This window comes from Caloenas nicobarica, chromosome 14 (genome assembly GCF_036013445.1).
Source record: "Caloenas nicobarica isolate bCalNic1 chromosome 14, bCalNic1.hap1, whole genome shotgun sequence".
NCBI lineage: Eukaryota > Metazoa > Chordata > Aves > Columbiformes > Columbidae > Caloenas > Caloenas nicobarica.
Genome location: NC_088258.1, coordinates 10860991 through 10880273, shown reverse-complemented (window position 1 = coordinate 10880273; position 19283 = coordinate 10860991). Strand labels below are relative to the sequence as shown.

General features: G+C 43.8%; 1 protein-coding gene across 2 annotated transcripts in view; it reads right to left on the bottom strand.

Moving 5' to 3' along the window:
• SLX4 (SLX4 structure-specific endonuclease subunit) overlaps positions 1-17404 on the bottom strand; it is a 31529-nt gene extending 14125 nt beyond the window's left edge. The window contains exons 1-9 of one of the 2 annotated variants that reach the window (XM_065644956.1): positions 17302-17404; positions 16458-16557; positions 9898-10000; positions 7398-8166; positions 6273-6536; positions 5265-5439; positions 4126-4338; positions 2902-3116; positions 1495-1808 (exon numbers count right to left, since the gene is read on the bottom strand). In XM_065644956.1, coding sequence (XP_065501028.1) covers positions 1495-1808; positions 2902-3116; positions 4126-4338; positions 5265-5439; positions 6273-6536; positions 7398-7767 — 1551 coding nt within the window. In that variant the 5' untranslated portion in view covers positions 7768-8166; positions 9898-10000; positions 16458-16557; positions 17302-17404. The remainder of the gene's footprint in view (positions 1-1494; positions 1809-2901; positions 3117-4125; positions 4339-5264; positions 5440-6272; positions 6537-7397; positions 8167-9897; positions 10001-16457; positions 16558-17301) is intronic. The other variant, XM_065644957.1, reaches the window with a different exon arrangement.
• Between the last annotated feature and the right edge of the window lie 1879 nt (positions 17405-19283).

Genomic DNA, 19283 nt, shown 5'->3' with positions numbered 1-19283 from the left:
AAGAGGAGGAAAAGAGACAGCAATAAATTAGGTCTTGTTTTATGTATTTGCAGAGACTGAGTACAGTCTCAACTTCATACTTTTGAAGCATTTAGTAAAGGATTACAGAGCATTCCCTAGGTACAAGGGCTTCTGAGGCAAAAGCTCTCTGCAGTTTTATGGAGGACTCTCCAAAGGTAAGGCAGCTCTGAACAGAACAAAGGCGACTACAACAGAAAATGCAGAAAAGGTGGTTTCTCTGGGAGCATGTCTGTGCAGGCAACTGCCAAACAGGGAGAAAGGATGGTGGAAACGCTCCCGCTCCAACACCTCAATATTTCATTATAGCAGGAGTGCCTGGCAACAGTCACAGCTGAATCTCTCCAGGTGCTTCTGTTCCGAGTTCTGAAATGCTTTTGCAGTTACATGTAACTGAATCAAACTTTCACCTTGGAGCTGATATTTTCCAGGTTTGGTCTCTGTTTCCCAATAAAAACACTTTTGTTTGTTTATTTCTAAGTATAAATGGTTTAGCCATTTGTCTGAACGGAAAGAATCAGATGGGAAAATACACTCTTGCCACGATTTTAAAGGCTTTTCTACTTTTTAACTTCGTTGGCAGTTTTTGGCTTGAATTAAAGGTCAAAAATCTGAACAGAATGGAGCCCCTCTAGTACCACCCTAGCATGTGATAATCAAGTGAAAAATTCTGGGCTTTGACTAGGGAAGAAGTATTAAATAAAGCACCTATATATGCACAGTAGTTTTTGAAAAGAAGCACCAAACACTTATTCAAGAAAAGAATGAGGGAAGAAAGAGAAGTTATATCCTTCTCAGAGAGCAAGCATGTGATAACACTAAAAGAGCTTTGTCTACTTCTGTAGGTAGTTTTTATAAAAATATAGAGCATTGAAAGAGGCAGGAGGTCTAGATGAAAACCAGAATGAAACAGTGGAACTGAAAACTGCATCAAAGCTCTATGGGAGCCAAGAGGCAGTGGGATGTGCAGGGAAAGACTGAAGCGCAAATGCTTCACTTTACAACTCCAGACATTCCCACCTTCTCCTCTGTGCAAGACAAATATCAGTATTCAGTTTGAACTTTCCAACCAGATCCTTGCTGAGTGCAACACACAGGCAAAGCTCATACTAGAATCAATCAGAGAAAAGCATCAAGAAAGAAAACAAGTCAGGCTGCTGTAAACATGGACAAACTGATAGCAAAATGAGCAAAATGGGGTCTCTTTACTCAGTGTTCTCTGCTCTCAGCAGCTTTGTTTTCTGAAAGCTCAAGGAATAGCCTGGTAACATGAGCCTCGGTCTCCTCTCCAGAAGGGAGAAATAAAGTTCAAGATCATAAAACATAACTGTGTAAGGCCAGAGGACAACAGGGTCTCAAGCAATGAGTATGCAGAGGCAGGGGATCACTCATTTAAATATCAAATGAGGAAAGAGGTTACAGGGCAAGTGACCTAGGGCACACAAATATCAGAGCAAGGACAGAAGAGCATCCCACCTGCACGGGCTTCCAAGGTACAATTGGAGGGGATAATGCAGCAGTGTAGAACGATTCAGGGTCACAGGGTCCTGTCAGAGCACTGAAATTCCATAAAAAGCACTCCCTGGTTTTGGGCAATGGTAAAAGCCAGGCTGCTTTCCCAGGTTCATCCTCCAAAATCCTACTAGTGGGGAGCTGAGGGGTGGGAGGGAATTCCACCTCTTCTGCAAGCAGCATAGCCACTCGCTCTTGGATCCTTTTGCGGGCCTTCTCTGGGTCCTGAAGCAGCAACAGTGGAGGTGCAGTCGGGCCTTTTTTACGCCGTTTTTTCTCTTTAAAAAGAAAAGGAAGACGAACCCAAATAAATAAATAGCTGAACACAGAGGGGTGGAGCTCAACACGCCGGCTCCTTCAGGTGCTGTAGTCAGTGACGACCAAAAGGCAGCCACGAGCTGAACGCAACTCTTAAGACTTTCGCAGGTAGTCCGAAGCCTCACATCACCCTTATGGGAGAAATGAACTCCAGAACAGACTGACTCCTGCTCGTGCTGCTCGGCTGCCTGCTGGGAGCTGTCACGTCCCTACAAAAGCTGATCATTACAGAAGCAGTCTGCCTCCCAGACCCATGGAACGGTGCCCGTATGGCAGTGCTTCACATAAATAGGAGAGAAAAACGCCAACAAATCCATGAAGGACTCCTTTTCCTGCATACTGGTCATTGATGATATCGAACCACAGCCCACATGAACACAGTGCAACTTCCATCTGGAAATCCTGTGTCTTACTATCTTTGTCTTACCAATGCCCAAACCCAAATCCAACTGGTATTACTTATGGGCAAGAGACCTGAGCAGCATCATTAAGAGTGAATTCTCCCTGCTGTACAGCGCTCAACACTCTCCCCTGGCAGTCGTCTTCCTTTCTAAACCTTTCTGCACACTGAAATGGTGAAGCACATGCTCAACAGCATGTAGTATACACATATTTCCACAGCAGAAAGAAAACAGAGAGATAAGACACAAGGCTGAAAAAGCTGCATTAATCCAGGCTGCAGCAGGATGAATAAGAAAAAAAAAATTGACTGCAGGAGAAACAACAATAATCTTGTAGTGGTTTTCTTTTTACTTCCCAGTTTACAAAAAACAACAGCTTATTCTAAGAATATTTTACAGATTCAAACACATCAATTGGTGAAAAAAAGCATGAGATTCCTAAGGGATTTCACTAAAATCCATGGACATCCTGCAGCCTTTCTCGACTGTGTGTGGCTACTGCATACTGCTGAAGCTCTGACAGTTTAAATAAAACAGAAGCAAGGCTGTCATCCTGCCTATGCCCGACAGGAAAGTTTTAGTGAAGAGCAGGCTGTGCCACATTACTGCTCCAACAACACAGGCTTTGACACTGACTCACTGTAACACATACCTGATCCTGGCTTCCATTTGATTGGCAAAACAGCCACGGGTTTCACATTTGTAACTGATTTTGCTTGTTCCTGCTTTTCTTGCTCCAACAGAGAGCGTGACATTGCCATAGCAACCAGCAAATCTTCATCCTTAGTCTCCATTTTGGCCCTTTTCTGCGTTTTCTTTGAGTCCTCATTGGAGGAGCCTTTTCGCTTCGACCTGCTTGGTTGATTGCTGAAATACAAGAATGCAGCAGGAAGCCCAAGTTAATGTGACTGGATCAGAGACAAGAAACACTGAGCACTCCAGACCAGCGGCTCTAATCGCTCGGAGAGACTCCCATATCCAGGATAACAAAAAATACTCAGCACCTTCTTCCCTAGCAGAAAGCAAAGGATTTCTTATCACCCATGGAATTGAGAGCAATTTAGAGAAAATCTTATTTTGAAAAGGTAAGCACAAGACCACAGCACTGATGGAAACATCTGCTATCTCTACCTTGAACACTTTTTTGTACCAAACGGGCAAAACCAAATTGAAGCAGGGCAAAACCAAGCTGAAGCAGGGCAAAACCACGATCAGCAGAAAACGCTTTTCCATTCTTCTGCTTCCATAGGAAACAGTCAACGGTCCTTCCTCAGCAAAAAGAGACTTACAAGTCCTTCTACAAAGTCAGTCAGGCACCACTTGCCATGCTCTGAAGATTCTGCTCAAATCCAAGACAGGAGATGCAGCTCTGCACTGAGCACATTTCAAAACATCACGCCTGTTTCCTCTTTGGCTTGGGGTGTAAAGCACATATATCCAGTAGAGCCACAAGCTGAATAGCTGAGGCACTGGCACGACAGATGCTCAGGAGAGACTGCATACTCAAACTCTGTGGTTCACTTAATAAGCTCAAACACACCATTCAGCTTTACTGTGTAATCGCCTCGTAGAGTACAAATATTTCTGACAAACCAGTGTAAGATTATTTACTCCGCATTTTTCTCCTGCCTGCTGACTTTTAAAGTCATCTACGACCTGACCACTTCTGAAGGGAAGCAAGATGATTTCTCCAACTACGTAGCATGCTCTCCTCACGTGGTACTGGGTCACCTTCTGCTTGACCTTCTTTGGACTTGAGGCCCACACAATGTGCGAGTCTTCCTTGCTTCTACCTCACCTCCTCAGGAGAACAGGGTCAATGTTTCTCAGGCCAAAGAAAGTAACCAGTATCTTTCTTGTGTTTTCAGCAGCTTACCTGGGACACTGAAGAGGTGCATCACCAAGCGAGGACACCTGCAACTGCACCGCCTGAAGAAGCAGCTTTGGAGGAACATCCATCTCAACAGCACAGCGTTTTAAGTGACTGACTCGGCTCTGTGGAGTCTGGAACTGCTTCCCACAGATGGGGCATTCAGGGACCAGTGGTTTGCTGGAGGCTTGCTGTGCTTCTTCCATCTCATCCAGACACCTGTAACATGACGGCAGAGCTTACCTCTGAAGACTTTAAAACTGCCCATGCTAAGACTTAAACCATATTAAAGAAAAGGAAGTACAATAATCCCTAATATCTGTAATGGCTAGAGAAACATCCACTAGAGAAACAAGAACTATGTGCCCACCACTGTGATGAATATGACATATAACAGTTACATGGAGATTACGGCCTCACAGGTGTATTAAAAACGTGTTGCTCAGAAGCAAGTGCAAGGTAATAACCTTTAAGTTCATCGCATGTCTATCACCTAATCCGTCTTTCTACATTCATTCTAACATTCCAGCTAACTTACAAACTGCCATTAAAAAAAAAGAATCACTCTACCAGAGAAATGGTAAGTTTTCCTCACCCAAAACAGGACTACTTCTTGTACTTCTTCTTGCTTTTGTAGGCATGATCCCAAGCAGTGTCAAGAATGCATGCATTTTCAAGTCAGATATCTCAGTTGACAAGGACTGTGTTTTATGTCACAGAAAAGGGATCAGTCAAAACTAAAATCGCATTCCAGAGCACAGGATAATAAACTTCTAATAATTTGTGGTAGGTCAAAACTATGTAAAAAAATTTAATGATTCCTTTTCTGTCCTCTCCAAAGAGACTGAGGGTATGAAATCCTGGATCTGCTGTACCTGTTATAAAAATCACTCCCCGATAAGGTAATAACACACAACCTACAGACACAGGGCTAACAGACCATTCATCAGATGTACTAGGACTGGTGATTATTAGTTTGCAGTGTGTCCATCCTTTACCTCTTGTGAAGATTGCTATAAAAAAATCTATGGCTAATATAACCTTATAATCTCCTCTTATGATTACACACTTAATAGTTCCGAAAGCAGACTTAGTTTCCAAAAAACAGTTCTGACACACTGTCACACCTCATACTGGTCTTTCACCTGTTAACATGCTGCTCTCGTCGCGTTGTGTTCATGGCTGAGAGATCCTTCTGGCAGATCTGACAAAAAAACAAACCTTCATCCTCCAGGCTTGCCAGGGCTTCCTCTTTGGTTGCCTGCTGAAGAGCCAAAGCCAGAGCACCGTCATGCTCCATGGATGGAAGATGGTGGGTATCTGGCAAAGAAAGGAGATATGATCTAAGATAGAAGACTAAGAACCCTGTATGAAAGGCTTGGAGCTTTTATACTTGTCCTTACTAGTTTAATAAACTAGATGTAAAAATAAATGGTAATCTTTCTCTTGCATTTTCACCTTCGATCGCTCACAATGGAATGTATAAACTGCACTCTTTAAATGTTACAGGACTGCACTAGCCGAGAAGCAGGAGGTGGCAATTCGTTCACAGTACATCACATGTCAGAGCCAAACAAAGGGCGAGTTTTGGCTAAAGGTTCTAGGGAGAACATGGGATGTTATACACCACATATTCAAACACAGCAGATTTTCATGTCCATAGAGAGCCAACAGGGCCTTGACTTATAAAGAACAAAATCAGAGAAAAATTGCTTTGAATTTGATTTATCTGCATAGAACACATTACTTTTGTAAAGTGCTTGGAGATCTACCCAAGACAGGGGCTACCTAAAAGCCATATTTACCTCACAGCTGCCTAACACTGTCCCAAGGGTAGGATGACAAAGTTCACTGATTTTGTTGGAATTTCAACTTATTTCCAACAAGATCATTATCCCTCCAGAATCAAGCATAAGGTTCATTCAGCCTCAGAGAAGAGCTGGGAGAAAAGTTAGCCCTTTAACAGATAGCCCTTTAACAATAGAAAAAGCAAGTTTTCTCAGTGATCTGGAGTGATTTATTCAGTGCTGCACACGGAGTCACTAGGCTGGCTGGGAACAAAGCCCAGGAATCCCAACTGCTTCTCATGCAACCATTCTCACCAGCCCCCAGCACTCCTTCTGCACGTACAAGAGCTAACAAGAGAAACGTACCATTCTCTGGTGGGTTCTGCCCCTGGCTTTCATCAGGGAAATCTCCACTGGTCACAGACTTCAGCAAACTCCCATCTGTGCTGTGTTTTAGCTGTTCAGGTGCCACTCTCTTGAACTGCTGCATTCTCTCCACTACCAGCTCTGCTACCCGCATCTTTGGCCCTGCAAGCAGCGACATCTTTGAGGTAGGTGAAGAGCAGGTCCCTGGTGGTGTAGCAGGATGGAAGGACAACGTAGTCTGGGAAGAGCCACTCAAAGTATTTACTAGAGGGGGAAAAAACACCGGAGCTTTACCAGTCATTATTAAGCACACAGCTGAGCTGTCCAGAGAGCTGCTGGGAATTCTATCCCAAAAGCAGCCTAAACCAGACTCAGTTTTGCAACGGCCATTCTTAGAGGAAGAAGTGAACAATTTGTTTAGCTACTACATGACTTTACACTTGATAACTACAATATCAGGCTTCTGTGCTATAGTGGAGTTTAGATATCTCTACAACCCTTTTAGAGGAAGGAAACTTAAGGAAGGCCTTCCTGAAGGTCACTAGCGAGCCCTACAGCCCCGCTCTGCCCAGCGTCCCACCGTGGGATGTCCTGTGGTTCCTGCTGCTCTTCGCTCTGATCTCCAAACCCTGTCTGTGACTTGGACTTTCAGGCTCTGAGCTGAAGGAACGTGGAGTTCCCACAGAAAGGTGGTAACGAGCAAGAGGCAGAGGCCAGACAAACACCTCAGTACCGCTGCTCTGCTAGAAGGATCCCGTGGACAGGGGTAGCACGCAAGATAGAATCAAAGATCTTGCCAGTTCACTGTCTCGTCTCTGAGCACAGTCAGCAACAGACACTTAAGAAAAGGTGATCAGGACAGGTACAAAAAAATCCTTCTCCTGGCCTTTATCAGTTTAAAGATTTCCCGCTCTGGTGACTGCATTCTGGCCTTCGTGTTTAATAACCACTGAAGGACTAATCCTTTATGGATTAATCTAACATCTTTCTTGTTTATATTTCTGGCCTTGACAACATCCAGTGGCTGTATGTCCCCTCCAGGTGGACTTCTGAAGAGCTCCACTGAATTACAGAGTGTTTTCAGTCCCAGCCTATTTTCTGATGGAAAGATTTCCGTTCACTCACCTGTCAGAGTCCTCTGGCTGCACTCGCTGGCCACTGAACTCAGCTGGCTGGCAGGGAAAGGGTTTCTCTTTCCATCCCCTTCTGCAGTCTCGCTACTACTACAGGCCGCAGCATCACCATCTTCTTTGTTCACCAATGTTTGTTCCTTTAGACCCAAATCTTGAGGCAAGCTTGTCTCCTTCGCTGCTGGGAAGTGACGATGGTTTTGGCTCTTAGCAACAGCTTTGCCTCTTCTCAACTTGCTCCTCGCTGCAGTGCCCTTTGACCTGTTCGGAGCTCTCTTCGCTGCCTCGGCATTCCCAGCTTTTTTCTTTGCTCTACCCAAAAGATTTGCCCACAACTCTTTAAAATCATTGTCCTGTTCATCCATCGGCCTGTAGGTTCTAGTAACACTGTGGCCTAACGACACTGAGGACAGGAGGGCAGGGGAAGATACAAGAGTCAGTTCAGGTTTGCATCCTCCGTGACCTGCAATTCTCACTGAGTAACTTCCACCACCTCAAAGATCTCCATGCTCCCGACTTCGATGAAGTTAACAGAGTGGGCACCTCTCCGCTGCTCTGACAGTTCATTCTTCCACACTTAATTCACAGCCATCTAGTAGAGCACATTCTCTCTCCAAGGACCCCACTTGCTCTCACACATAATGCATCAACAAGTCGGTTCTTCAGAGTCTCCAGATCATAAGTTAAGCACCTCAGTTCGTACAGAGCATGCATAGGATCTTTGTGATATGCTACAGGGCTTCAGAAAGACACATAACAAAGCCCTTAAATAAAGAAATAAAGAAAGGTGATTATGCTGGATGGTATATGCAGATGCACTGTGAGACAGAACTTTGAGGGAGGAGAGAATTTGTATATATTAGAAAAAGCATATATTGACCCAAAACACTATCACTGTACTTGTATTACATACATGCACAAGCCACATTAGGAAAGAAGATGAAAGTTTTCAAAACAGATATCTGATACTGGGTAGGCTTTTGTCCTGGAGCTCAGGATTTGGGATTGTCCTTTTTTTGCACGCATTCATACTTATATTTATACAACACAAGACCAGGGAATGCAGCAGGAGAGAGAAAAAAAAAGTCCTTCAGATCAAGCAGCTGTGCTAGAGCGTAAAATTCTGCTTTGTGACACAGCAGCTTTGAAGAGGAGAGCCCAATCTCATTTTGAGAAGTAATTAAAGGCAGTTTCTGGCATTTCAGAAGGGTTTCTGGGACAAGTCTGAGAACAATTCTATTAAACGTGTTCACCCTTTCTCTCTTCTTACCTCCACAGCTGCTCACCTTCAGGATTAGCTCTCCTGCAAACTAATATTGAACTCTTCCTCTGAGTACTCAGTAAACCATGGCACTGACCATGTTTCACAAACTGCTGTCAAATATACAAGGTAAAGAGACTAAACAAATGGTATTTTTAAATGAGTTTCTTAATCTTTTCAGCTACAGTAAGAACAGCAGTACTTGCTAGGGATTACTTGGAACAGTACTAGGTACAATGTCCAGATGGAAATGCCATCAACCCCCAGGCAACATGAAAACTAGATCTCTATTCTTAGACATTTTGATTGTCCTCTTCTTCCTAGTCCTAAATTCACTATGGTTCTGGATATTTTACCAGAGGTTTTATATCACTCCCAAAAACTATTTCTTTCAAGCCTGAACCAGAGTGTTTCACTTGGAATGGCAGCAGCTATGCTTCAGTTTCTCCAGTAAAGCTCTGGGCACAGAAAGCCTCAAAAAGCAGGAAAAACACATGAGGGACTGTTTTCTCAAATGGCTTGGCTGCAGACATATGAGGCTAAGGAATGCTGGTTACACACTTTCATGGGTCAGCCTTTCCTATAAGCAATTACAGATGTTAGTGGATTTATTTATTTTAAACTCAGGCTCCCAAACCAGCAGAGGATTTTGCTGTGAATCTTGGAGTCATTTCCTGTTAGAAAGAAACTGAAGTTTTATGTAGCCAGTTCATAAATTTAATTTTCCTGGACAGAATCTTGGTGTAGTTATCATTGTAAATTGACCATTTTCTTCTAAGTAGGAGACAGTATGCGGAGAAAAACAGAATCTCACATCCTCCACAGCTTTAAATAACTCTCACAGACACATTTGTACTGTTGTATTATTTATGGTGAGTTCCTGATATTAAACTTTGAAACAGATCAGCCCTTTTGCATTTGCAATCAATGTTCAGTGCCCCAGGTGGACCAAGTCAGACATACAAATGATGCAAAACTAACTAAGAATTTATCTGTCTTACTCCTCCCTTTCCAGACTTGTATTTACAGGCTCCTGCTCTGTTCAACATCTCAGTATTTCTGATGCTGCTGCTACTGGTGTACCTAAGAGCCAGCTTTGGCACTAGTTTGTAAAGCTTGAAAAGTAATGGCTTTGAAAATAATTTCTTTCAGTATAGTATTCAATCCACTTTGGAAGATTTTAGGACTTAACAAATCACAAAGCTGGTCCAATAAAATAAACAGCAGCACTTACCTATCCTCTTAGATGCCAAATCTATAGCCCTGCTGTGCCCTTCAAGTAAATATGGATCAGCAAAACAGTACAAAGCAGGACCAATAAGAGTGAACCATGGAACCTGGAAAACAGAAGGAAAATGTTAGGTTTAGTGTATTTTGTACTGGCAGCTCTTTTTGCTCAAGTTCCAAGCTGCGGGGAGGAGGAGACAGCAACAGCACATGCTCTAATGGCGCGGTGTTCTGCCATTGATCTGTGCACCTGAGTTAGATTCATTGCTCAGGGTCTGCCCCGCTCAGCAGTGTGTTCCCTCCGGCGTGTCCCCAGCAGCAGCACGTGCCACTGCCGGAAAAGCCCAGAACACTTCAGGAGGCAGAACAGATCTGACAGACTGGAAAAAGCCCTGAGGAACCTGGTCTGAGCCCAGAGGTGACCCTGCTTTGAGCAGGATCTTGAACTAGAGACCTCCTGAGGTCACTTCCAGTCTGAGTTACCCTACAGTCCTACAAATAGTCTGTCCTTACCTTTTCACTTTGGAACTGATTTTTTTTTTTTTCCTGGTAACTTGCTTCAAACCAGAACCACAACAGTTAATTGTTACAGAAATTGATCAATGTTACTATCATAACACCCTCACCTTTTTGATCCTGCCATTTTTAGACTTACAGGCATCTGCTGAATTGAGTTCCCTGGTTTAACTGAAAAAATCCAGGAGAAAGTATTCCTTTTCATTGGTTGTGTTTGCTTCCTCTGTACTTCATTGACTGTCTGCTGTTGAGACAAGGAGGACAGGAACTCCAAATCCACTCTCTTCAGACCACTCAGTATTATATGAAATTATATGTATCACATCCTCCACTATCTGTGCTCTAAAATAAGAGCCCCAGTCTTTCATCTTTTCCTTTTTCCTAGGAGAATCTTTCCTGGTCCCTAACCATTTCCACCAGTATTCCCTCAATCTCCTTCATTCCTCATTGCTTTTTCTGAGATGCATTGACCCGTACTGCAGACAGCAGACTGCTGATACTGCCAATGAAGTTTTATATTGTTCACATTCCTTCCCCATCCAGGCCTCGCAGATCCTCACATCTTCTTTGCTTTGCTTGGAAGCACTCGCTTGTTGAGCAAAGGTTTTACCTAAGCAGAGATGCCCAAGGCTCTTTCAGTATCTGGTATCGTTAAGGTGTTCCATCTGATTTCTCTCTTTTTCCGCCTCCATGCTCTACTTTCCACTCCTCCACCCTGAAGTTCATGATCTACTCTGTTACCTGCAGCTCTGAGCCTGCTGGAACCACCTCTGATCTCAACTGACCTGAAAAAGCTGCATCACTGCCCAGTGGGACCACCAGGAACACGCAGAGGTGGATTCAGAACAAACCCTTGGATGCTCTTTGCTACCTTTCAGCCAGTTCCCTCTCTCAGATCGTTTGCCATTCATGATAATTCTTTATCTCTTTCCCCTTTTCAAAGGACTTCTGAGTAAGCTACATCAATCCATTCTTTATTTCGTGATTTGTTAACAAATTCAAACCACTCCATTAGGCTATTGAGAGACAGTCTACTGGAGAAAACAGGCTACCATGTTGGTAAGATGCTATCAGGTTAAAAATATGTTATGACATCTACGAATAACTTGATGATCATTTCAACCAGTTTAATAGGTACATATAAAAGACTTACTGCCTTGCAATACTTAGTTCAAAGAATCCTTCTTAAGAAAAACAACAAGAAAAAACCAACAGGTAAGACATCTGCTACTCTCTACCTTCAGATCAGCTTCTAACAACAGAAAGTGTATTTCTACCAGCAGTCCAACCACTTGACACTATCTCCTCTGAGCTTGCAAATATACAACATCTGGGGCTGCCCACTTGCTGCTTTAAACTGTCCATTCGTTCCAGGAATGATTCTCCTGCCATTCCAGTCTCCAAGAATATGTCATCATTGTGGCTAGAAAGCGTAGATCAATGCTAGGCAGGCCTCAACAACTTGTACCCAGTCGATACCTTATCCTCTCTCGACCCCCACAGTGGTTTCAGTACATAACCTCCTCAATTACTCATTGTTAAAACAAGCCAGACTCCATACCTTCAAAAAAGGAAAGGGCCATCCTACCTCGGGAGCAATTTCCTGGGTTTCACACAAAATGACAGGAAAAGTGGGATTATATAACACTAGAAAGCAAGGCAAAAATTAGCCTACTTTTTTTTTCATAAATACCATTTCCTTGAGGTGAAAACACGAATTACCCCATTCTGCGGGCAGATGCTTCTCCCCCACCTCCACCAGTGAAGCAGCCTAACGGCTGGGGGTAGGCGGACAGGGTGCTGAGTCCACAGTGCGTCAGGGAAGCCAGAGCGAGGCTGTGCCCTGCCTGCCAGGCAGCGGGCTGCTGCAGGAATGGTGGCACCTTCTTCGTCAGGACCACCATCTCTCGCTTCCTCCACCAGCAAGATCAACATCGGAGTGGTCCTGACAGTCCTGCAGGGCTGGCCAGAACTTAAGGGAAAGTCAAAGAATGGGATCAAATTGACTGATATCGCCTCAGTCTTCAGAAATGAGTTAACTGCCAGGGCCTGTATGAACCTAGACTGCTAATTACAGCGTGTTGACAGTGGACAGGACGATGGGATGCATGCTGTTGCATTGGCATTGGAAGTTCTATTGCCCCCTCCCCTTTTTTGAAAGCTGCTGCCTGCAGATCTGAAGGCTGGTAGCAAAACTTTCAATCAAGCCAGTCCAAATACTGCAAAGTGAAAGAATTTCTGTAGTGTTTGTTCTGGAAACAACACCAGAAGGCAGTCCTTAGGGATTCTTCCAGACCAAATCCTGTAACAAAAAAATCTTCCTACAGGTTCCTGACAGAGAAGAAGCTACATGTCAACACTAACTTCTGAAAAAGCATATTATCCTCCATACTTTCAGAGACTCTCTTCAGCTAGAGCCTGTTCTCTCCAGATCCCTGCACTTACCAGTACGTTTATCACTAACACTACTCTACAAGGACACAACACTAGATCTGCACAGTGCAGGGTCTCTGTGCTTGTAGAAGTGCAAATAAATGAACACTGAGGACAGCAGCGCTTGTTCTATGAGGAGAGAACAAATGTAAGTGCAGAACAGGAATTCAAAGTCAGGTACCAACCTTCTCGTCCTGGTCTCTGCCAACTTTTCTGTGGCAGAAAACAATAACAAAACCAGAGATGGATATATTGGAAATGACAAATTAATGTAAGTCTATATAAGCAAGGAAACAATAGCTAGGAAAATCATAATCAGATTCTAATGAGCAATCTCAGCAACGACCAGTATCAATATTTACTGACAATACCCACTTCTGTTACCTGATATCCTGTCAGAGTACCATGCTCACACTTCTTTTCAAGATTACACTCCCCTGCCAGTACCTTGTACATATGGTAAAACATTTCACATCCAGTAAAAAATCCATCACATTCCAGACACGAATTTTAAGTCACTACTTACATGACAAAATGTCCTCCTATCTTTCAAACACTGTAGAAACTAACCTTACCTCGTAAAGCACTTCGCTGATATAGAAATTTTTACTTTATACCTCCTCTGGAAAGACAAAGGGGAAGTGAATATAAAAATAAAAATTAACGGTTGCTCAGGTGCAAATGCTCATGGCTTGTATGCAAACACAGTAGCATACAAATCAGAAGTATATGCAGCTGGTGTTTCAAAAATGCTTTTTTGATTTGATTGAAAACAAACAAAATTATTAATTTAGACAGAAAAATACAATTGAGAATCCAGGACTGAATAAAAACATTTCACAGGAGGCCCAAAAAATCTGTAAAGAGAACAACACTTACTAAAAGCTAACTTGGTTTTCAGAGAAATAGAAGTAATCAGAGTAATAATAAAAACAAATATGTAAACCAACATCATGATAAGGGAACTGGATAGCACTGAATATAAACAACGGAGTGTATTAAAATGAGAATGAGGTAAATTTACATAATATTAGTTTTCTGGTCAGAAAAGTTAAGGACTTTCAAAAAGATCTTTTTGGTGTACATCAAAACCAAAAATAAAAAACTACCAAGGCCACTAGATCATTATAAAACAAACTGTAGAACTGTTAATACTAAGAATACTACATATTCTTATAATATCCATCCCACAATGTTGATGGAAGTAGCCCATTCTCATAGCAATCCAAAGCATCCTGACCAGCAGGCATTGAAGGTACTTCTGCCAACAGAATCAGATAATTTGCAAGGAGAAGTCACTGTAATTTTTCAAAAAGGGCAATTAGGGAAGTAAACAGCCATTCTTCAGACTGCCATCAACACCAGGCAGTTAAAGAAACGGCTCATATGGGAATTATGAATAAAGATGGATAATGAAATTAATACCAGTCAACACAGCTTCATGGAAACCAAGGTTTCCTATGCTAAACTAATACATTTTAATGAGACCTCTGTGTATTAACAGAGGTGTAATTCTTTTGTAAACTATTAAAGAAGTGTTGAAAGACAAAATGATTAATTAAAATCATACAAAATCAATACAACACATCTGAAACTATTAAAATGTAGCCAGCGCTAGCTTTCAAAATGCAACTGCAAATAGCAGTAACCCAGCACATGTTTCTAGTACCATCCCACAGCAATTAATTCTCCACCTATCTTGTTTTTTATTATTTAGACTTAGGAAATGAGTTAGGAGAGACATAAAGCACCACTGCCTGATGGTAGAGAAAGGAACCATTAGGTAGTGCAGAGGCAGAAGGATGCAGACCACTTGGTAAACTAACACAAAGTCATCATTCTGCGACAAGGCCATACTTATAGGTCAGGTAAATCTATTCTGGGAAGCAACGGCTACAAAGGAGTTAGGAATCTGATAGATAATCAGAACAACGGCAGGTCCCTATAGGTCTGTAGCCATATAGATATTAAAGTGGTGAAATTGTTACAGTGAAGCTACAGCACGATCCATTCCAAAGAGGATGTATTGCCCACAGGTCATACAGCACCAGTGGCACCAGCTTCGGAACGGTGCTGGTTCCAGTACCCAGCACACAGCCTTACCTGGCCCATCGTTCTGCCAAACTGACCACAAAGTGACCTTACCCCAGGTGTCTGATCCCACTCCAATATGGATAGTTTTGACCACGTCAAACAACGCCCTAATTCTGTAGATCAAGAATGGAGCAATCGGCATTATGGATGTTTACGGCAAGAAAATCCACTGAATAATTAATGAAGAAGTGGATATAAAGAGAAATAAGAACACTTTAATGTTAAATATTCAAGCCATTTATCTCCAAGAAGACAGTATTATTCTAAAGGGCATGCTTACTTAAAATTATGTAACTTCTATTGATACTATTTTTCCCCAAAAAGTATATCTTCTGGTTTGTGATTATGTCAAAGCCTATCATCACAAAAGCCAAACATAAAATGAAATTTAACGCAGTATTTTGATTTCTGCACATTATCTAAAACAGAAAGATGCTTGCTTTGAAAAGGTGACCGAACTCATCATGGATTTCTACAGGTGATCTAATAATGTATCTTTTATGTTAACATTTCATTAACAACAAATAATTTGCTCTTTTCTCAGCTAAAATCACATATGAGAGCTACAGTAATGTAAGTAACATATTACTTTGCAGACGTTACTTTATGATGTTTCCACACTATCACATCTGTTCTCCATCCTCCAACCTCTATCACTAACAGGCTTGGTTTACTGTTCTGAAAATACAATTTTATATTTCTTCCTATTAAAATACCTTCTCCTTTTATTCATTTAGTACCTTTGTAAATATATCGTTACCTACAGACTTGCTGTGAGTGCTCTGGGAAACTCTGGTATCATACCAATGATCTCAGGGATGCATAAATGTGTATCTTCCACAGATGCCTACAACAGCAGCAAGAGCTCAGCTCTCAGACAACGATGTCAATTCCTCTGAGTTTAGCTTCCATGAAAATTATTTTTAGAAACTCTAGACAAGGGCCTTAAATGCAACCGAGGACTCTGAAACATAGTTTGAGTTTCACTAGCATAAAATAATCTGTCAAACATCCTGTTTAAATTGCTGTTTTCTACCATTCAACAGTTTCTTTAGAAAAAAAACTGTAACGAAAATTAACTCAGTGGAAAAAGCAAATGCTCAAAAGAATTTGAGGTCCATTTTCTTCCATATGTGAAGCTTATGATAAAAATTCTGTTTCCAGTCTGCCTCTGACACATCTGTATAGTGTCAAGCAATAAAATTACTTCTGACTATCCAGAAAACTGTTTTAATCCAAACAGCAAAATCAAAGGAGAGAGAAGGGACAAGGAGGGAGATGACAAACAGGATCTTAAGTAGATATGAAAGCACATCACACAAGGGGTTTTTTTTGTAGTTAAAACAGTCACTGTACCCAGTCTGTGATTTTTAAGAGTTTAAACAGACGTCAACAGACTGAGCATCAATGTGATTGCCTTTGGGCTTTACTAGAATCAAACTATTTAGTACATTCATACGTGTTTTTGTCCACCAAATGCATAACTTTGGCTTTATTTAAAACCAGCATGGTTAAAAGAAGCACCTGTGTATCTGCAGGATTAGGGACAGAGCATTGTCAGTAGAACAGCTGACACCCACTGTTTCACCTTAAGGCTGGCCCGCTGCTCCTTGTGCCCCTGGGCCTGGAAGAGAAAGATAAAATTTCACGTTGCTTCATGAAGCAGCTGACAGACTCCTCAAAATTGCTTTCCCTGATAACACTGCTTGAAAGAAGTTTGCTTTGGGACTGGATACATAAAACAAAGTTTGTAATCAATATTCCTAGCAGCCAACACATGCTTGAACTTTGACACACTTGCAATCCGGCCCTCCCTTGAACAACTTTGCCTTTATCACCTCATTTTTGCTTTTGATGCCATGCTAACATCGAGGCTGGGGCTTCGCCCTACCGAACAGCTGCAGCACAGCAACGAGCTGCCCACACAAAGCCAGCCCGGGTCGCCTCACATCTCAGTGCTCCCAGGACACGCTCAGAGGTGCCCCGGGGTTTCTGCTCCCAGCTCTGAGGGTGAACCCCAGGCCCACCTCCGGCTCCCCGCAGGGCCGGGCAGGCCTGTGCCGGGCAGGCCTGTGGGGACCAGGCCGGTGTCTCCCCCGCGCCGTGCCCTGTCGCCCGGGGGGACCCTCCTCCCGCTCCTCACGGGGATGACGTCCCACCGCCCACGTCACACCCTCCTGCCGATGACGTCGCGCCCTGAGGATGACACCGGCCTCAGGGTTCGACGCCACCACCTCCCCGCCAGCAGGTGGCACTGCGCCGATGGCGCCGGCGCCATGACGTCACGCCGCCCGCCGCGGCTCGCGCGGCCGCCGCTGCCCGGGGGCCGCCCCTCCCGCTCGGCCCGCCGCCCCGGCCCGCCGCTGACCTCTCCGCCGCGGCGCGAGCTCCCGCCGCTCCTCGCGCCTCACCGGCCCGGCGGTGAGCCCCGCTGCCCGGCCCGAGCGCATGCGCGGGCACCAACCGTCTCCCTCGCCCCGCAGCGGGCACGGTGCGCATGCGCCTGCCAGCTGTCAGCGTCCCGCCGGCCGAGCCTGCGCATGCGCTTGGGGCGAGGGCCGCACCCTTCCTGCGCAGGCGCACGGGCTTCCCGCCACCGGTTGCTATGGTGATGCGCCCCCCCCCCCCCCCCGCGTTGTCCCCTCAGCAGGGCCTGGCGGTCGCGGCTCCATTTGCCAGCGGGGGATAGAGGCGACCCGGGCCGTCCCTCGCCCCGGGAGGACGGCCCGGAGCCTCCCCCCCGGCAGGCACGGAGCTGGGCGGCGCCTGCCGCGGCGAACCCGGGCGGAGTTGGGCGGTCCGGCGGCCACCGGGGGCGGCCGTGCTCCAGGGGAAGCGCCGGCGGGCCCGGCCCCTCCCGCCGCCTCCCTGCGCACCGGGGCCCGCAAAATGCCGGAGCGTTTGATTAGCGCCTCGGCTCTGATTGCAACCGAGGTGAATGGTCTGGAAAAAATACCGCCGAAAGAGGAAAGCATACAGCATAGCATTATTAATGTTTTAAAATAATTCGAATATATTAAAATACTCATATGCAGAAAAACACAAACTGTAAATAGAGAAATACGTAAAATCTGTTCATGGGCACGAAACTATCAAAAACACCTGTCTTCACATCTAAAACCTACGGTACATGTTTGCAGGCTGCAGCTAAACCCCACGATAATTGTAATGCTGTGGGGCTGTATCAAGTGCTGTGCTGCTCATATGGAAATTAATGGAAGTATTGAAGTTCCAAGGCGAGCAGTTACACAGCTCAAGCTTTTACTGAGCTTATCTGTCTAAAGAAAGCGCACTGCCTTGTTATTTCATAGATACGAGGATGAATGCCATTTTTATTTCATAAACAGGAGGATGAATGCCATTTTTCCACTACATTCGGTTCAGGCTCAGACCTGTCAGTCAGGATCAACAATCATTTCCTCCAAATGGTTGATTGTGGGCAAAGCTCTGCAGGAATAAAACGGCCAGAGATGCAGTGGGTGTGAGGGGGTTCATACACTGGATTTGCATTTTGAATCCATGTTTTGTGTTGAAATCAGGATTTCTTTCTCAACACTTGGTATGGATTGGCAAGAACCAAAAATCACTCCTGGGTTAACAATTCTTAACAGGCCAAGAGGCAGAGAGAAGAGGTTTAGTGGCAGACAGAACATGCTAGGGCTGACGTTCCTATTAGTTTGCTTCAAAAACATCAAGATAAGCATTTTATTAACAAATACAAGCCACTACTTCTAATTATGAGTGATACGATGGCTCCTTTACATATAACATTTATTTTTGCCTAATTATATCTTGGTCCAAATAGGCTGACATCACCTAAAGGAATTGACAGTGTCACAGCACTGCCTGTTTGGAGAGCTTGCAAAAAAAAAATTAACAACTTTTAAAATGGAACAAGCTCCTGAGATACCATGCTGTTTCACTTCCAGCAAAGTGATTTAATTTTTAACCTATGCTAAATTCGAAAAATATATGCTGCAAACCCTTGAAGTTTAAACAAAGAATTGGTGCCCCTGGTTATTTTGGCAGGACTGATGGATGCACTTTCTGCAGTGAATCTCCCCAGGAGATGCGATATGCCCTTGTCAGTATGAGAGAACCCAAAACTGACATGAAGAAATCCTTTGGTTTGTGTCTTTCAACACTTCTGCTAGTTTATTAAAGTTCTTTCTCAAGTTGCTACACTTACGGGAATTAGAAGCACTCTGAAGAAAATCCTGCAAAAACCTGCAAGCACACATTGCACAAAAATACTGAAAAATACTTTGGTTGTGATGTACTGAGACATCACGTTGGTTCCACAAGGACAATTAAGCCAAGTCATGGTAACATTTTGTTAACACAACATCT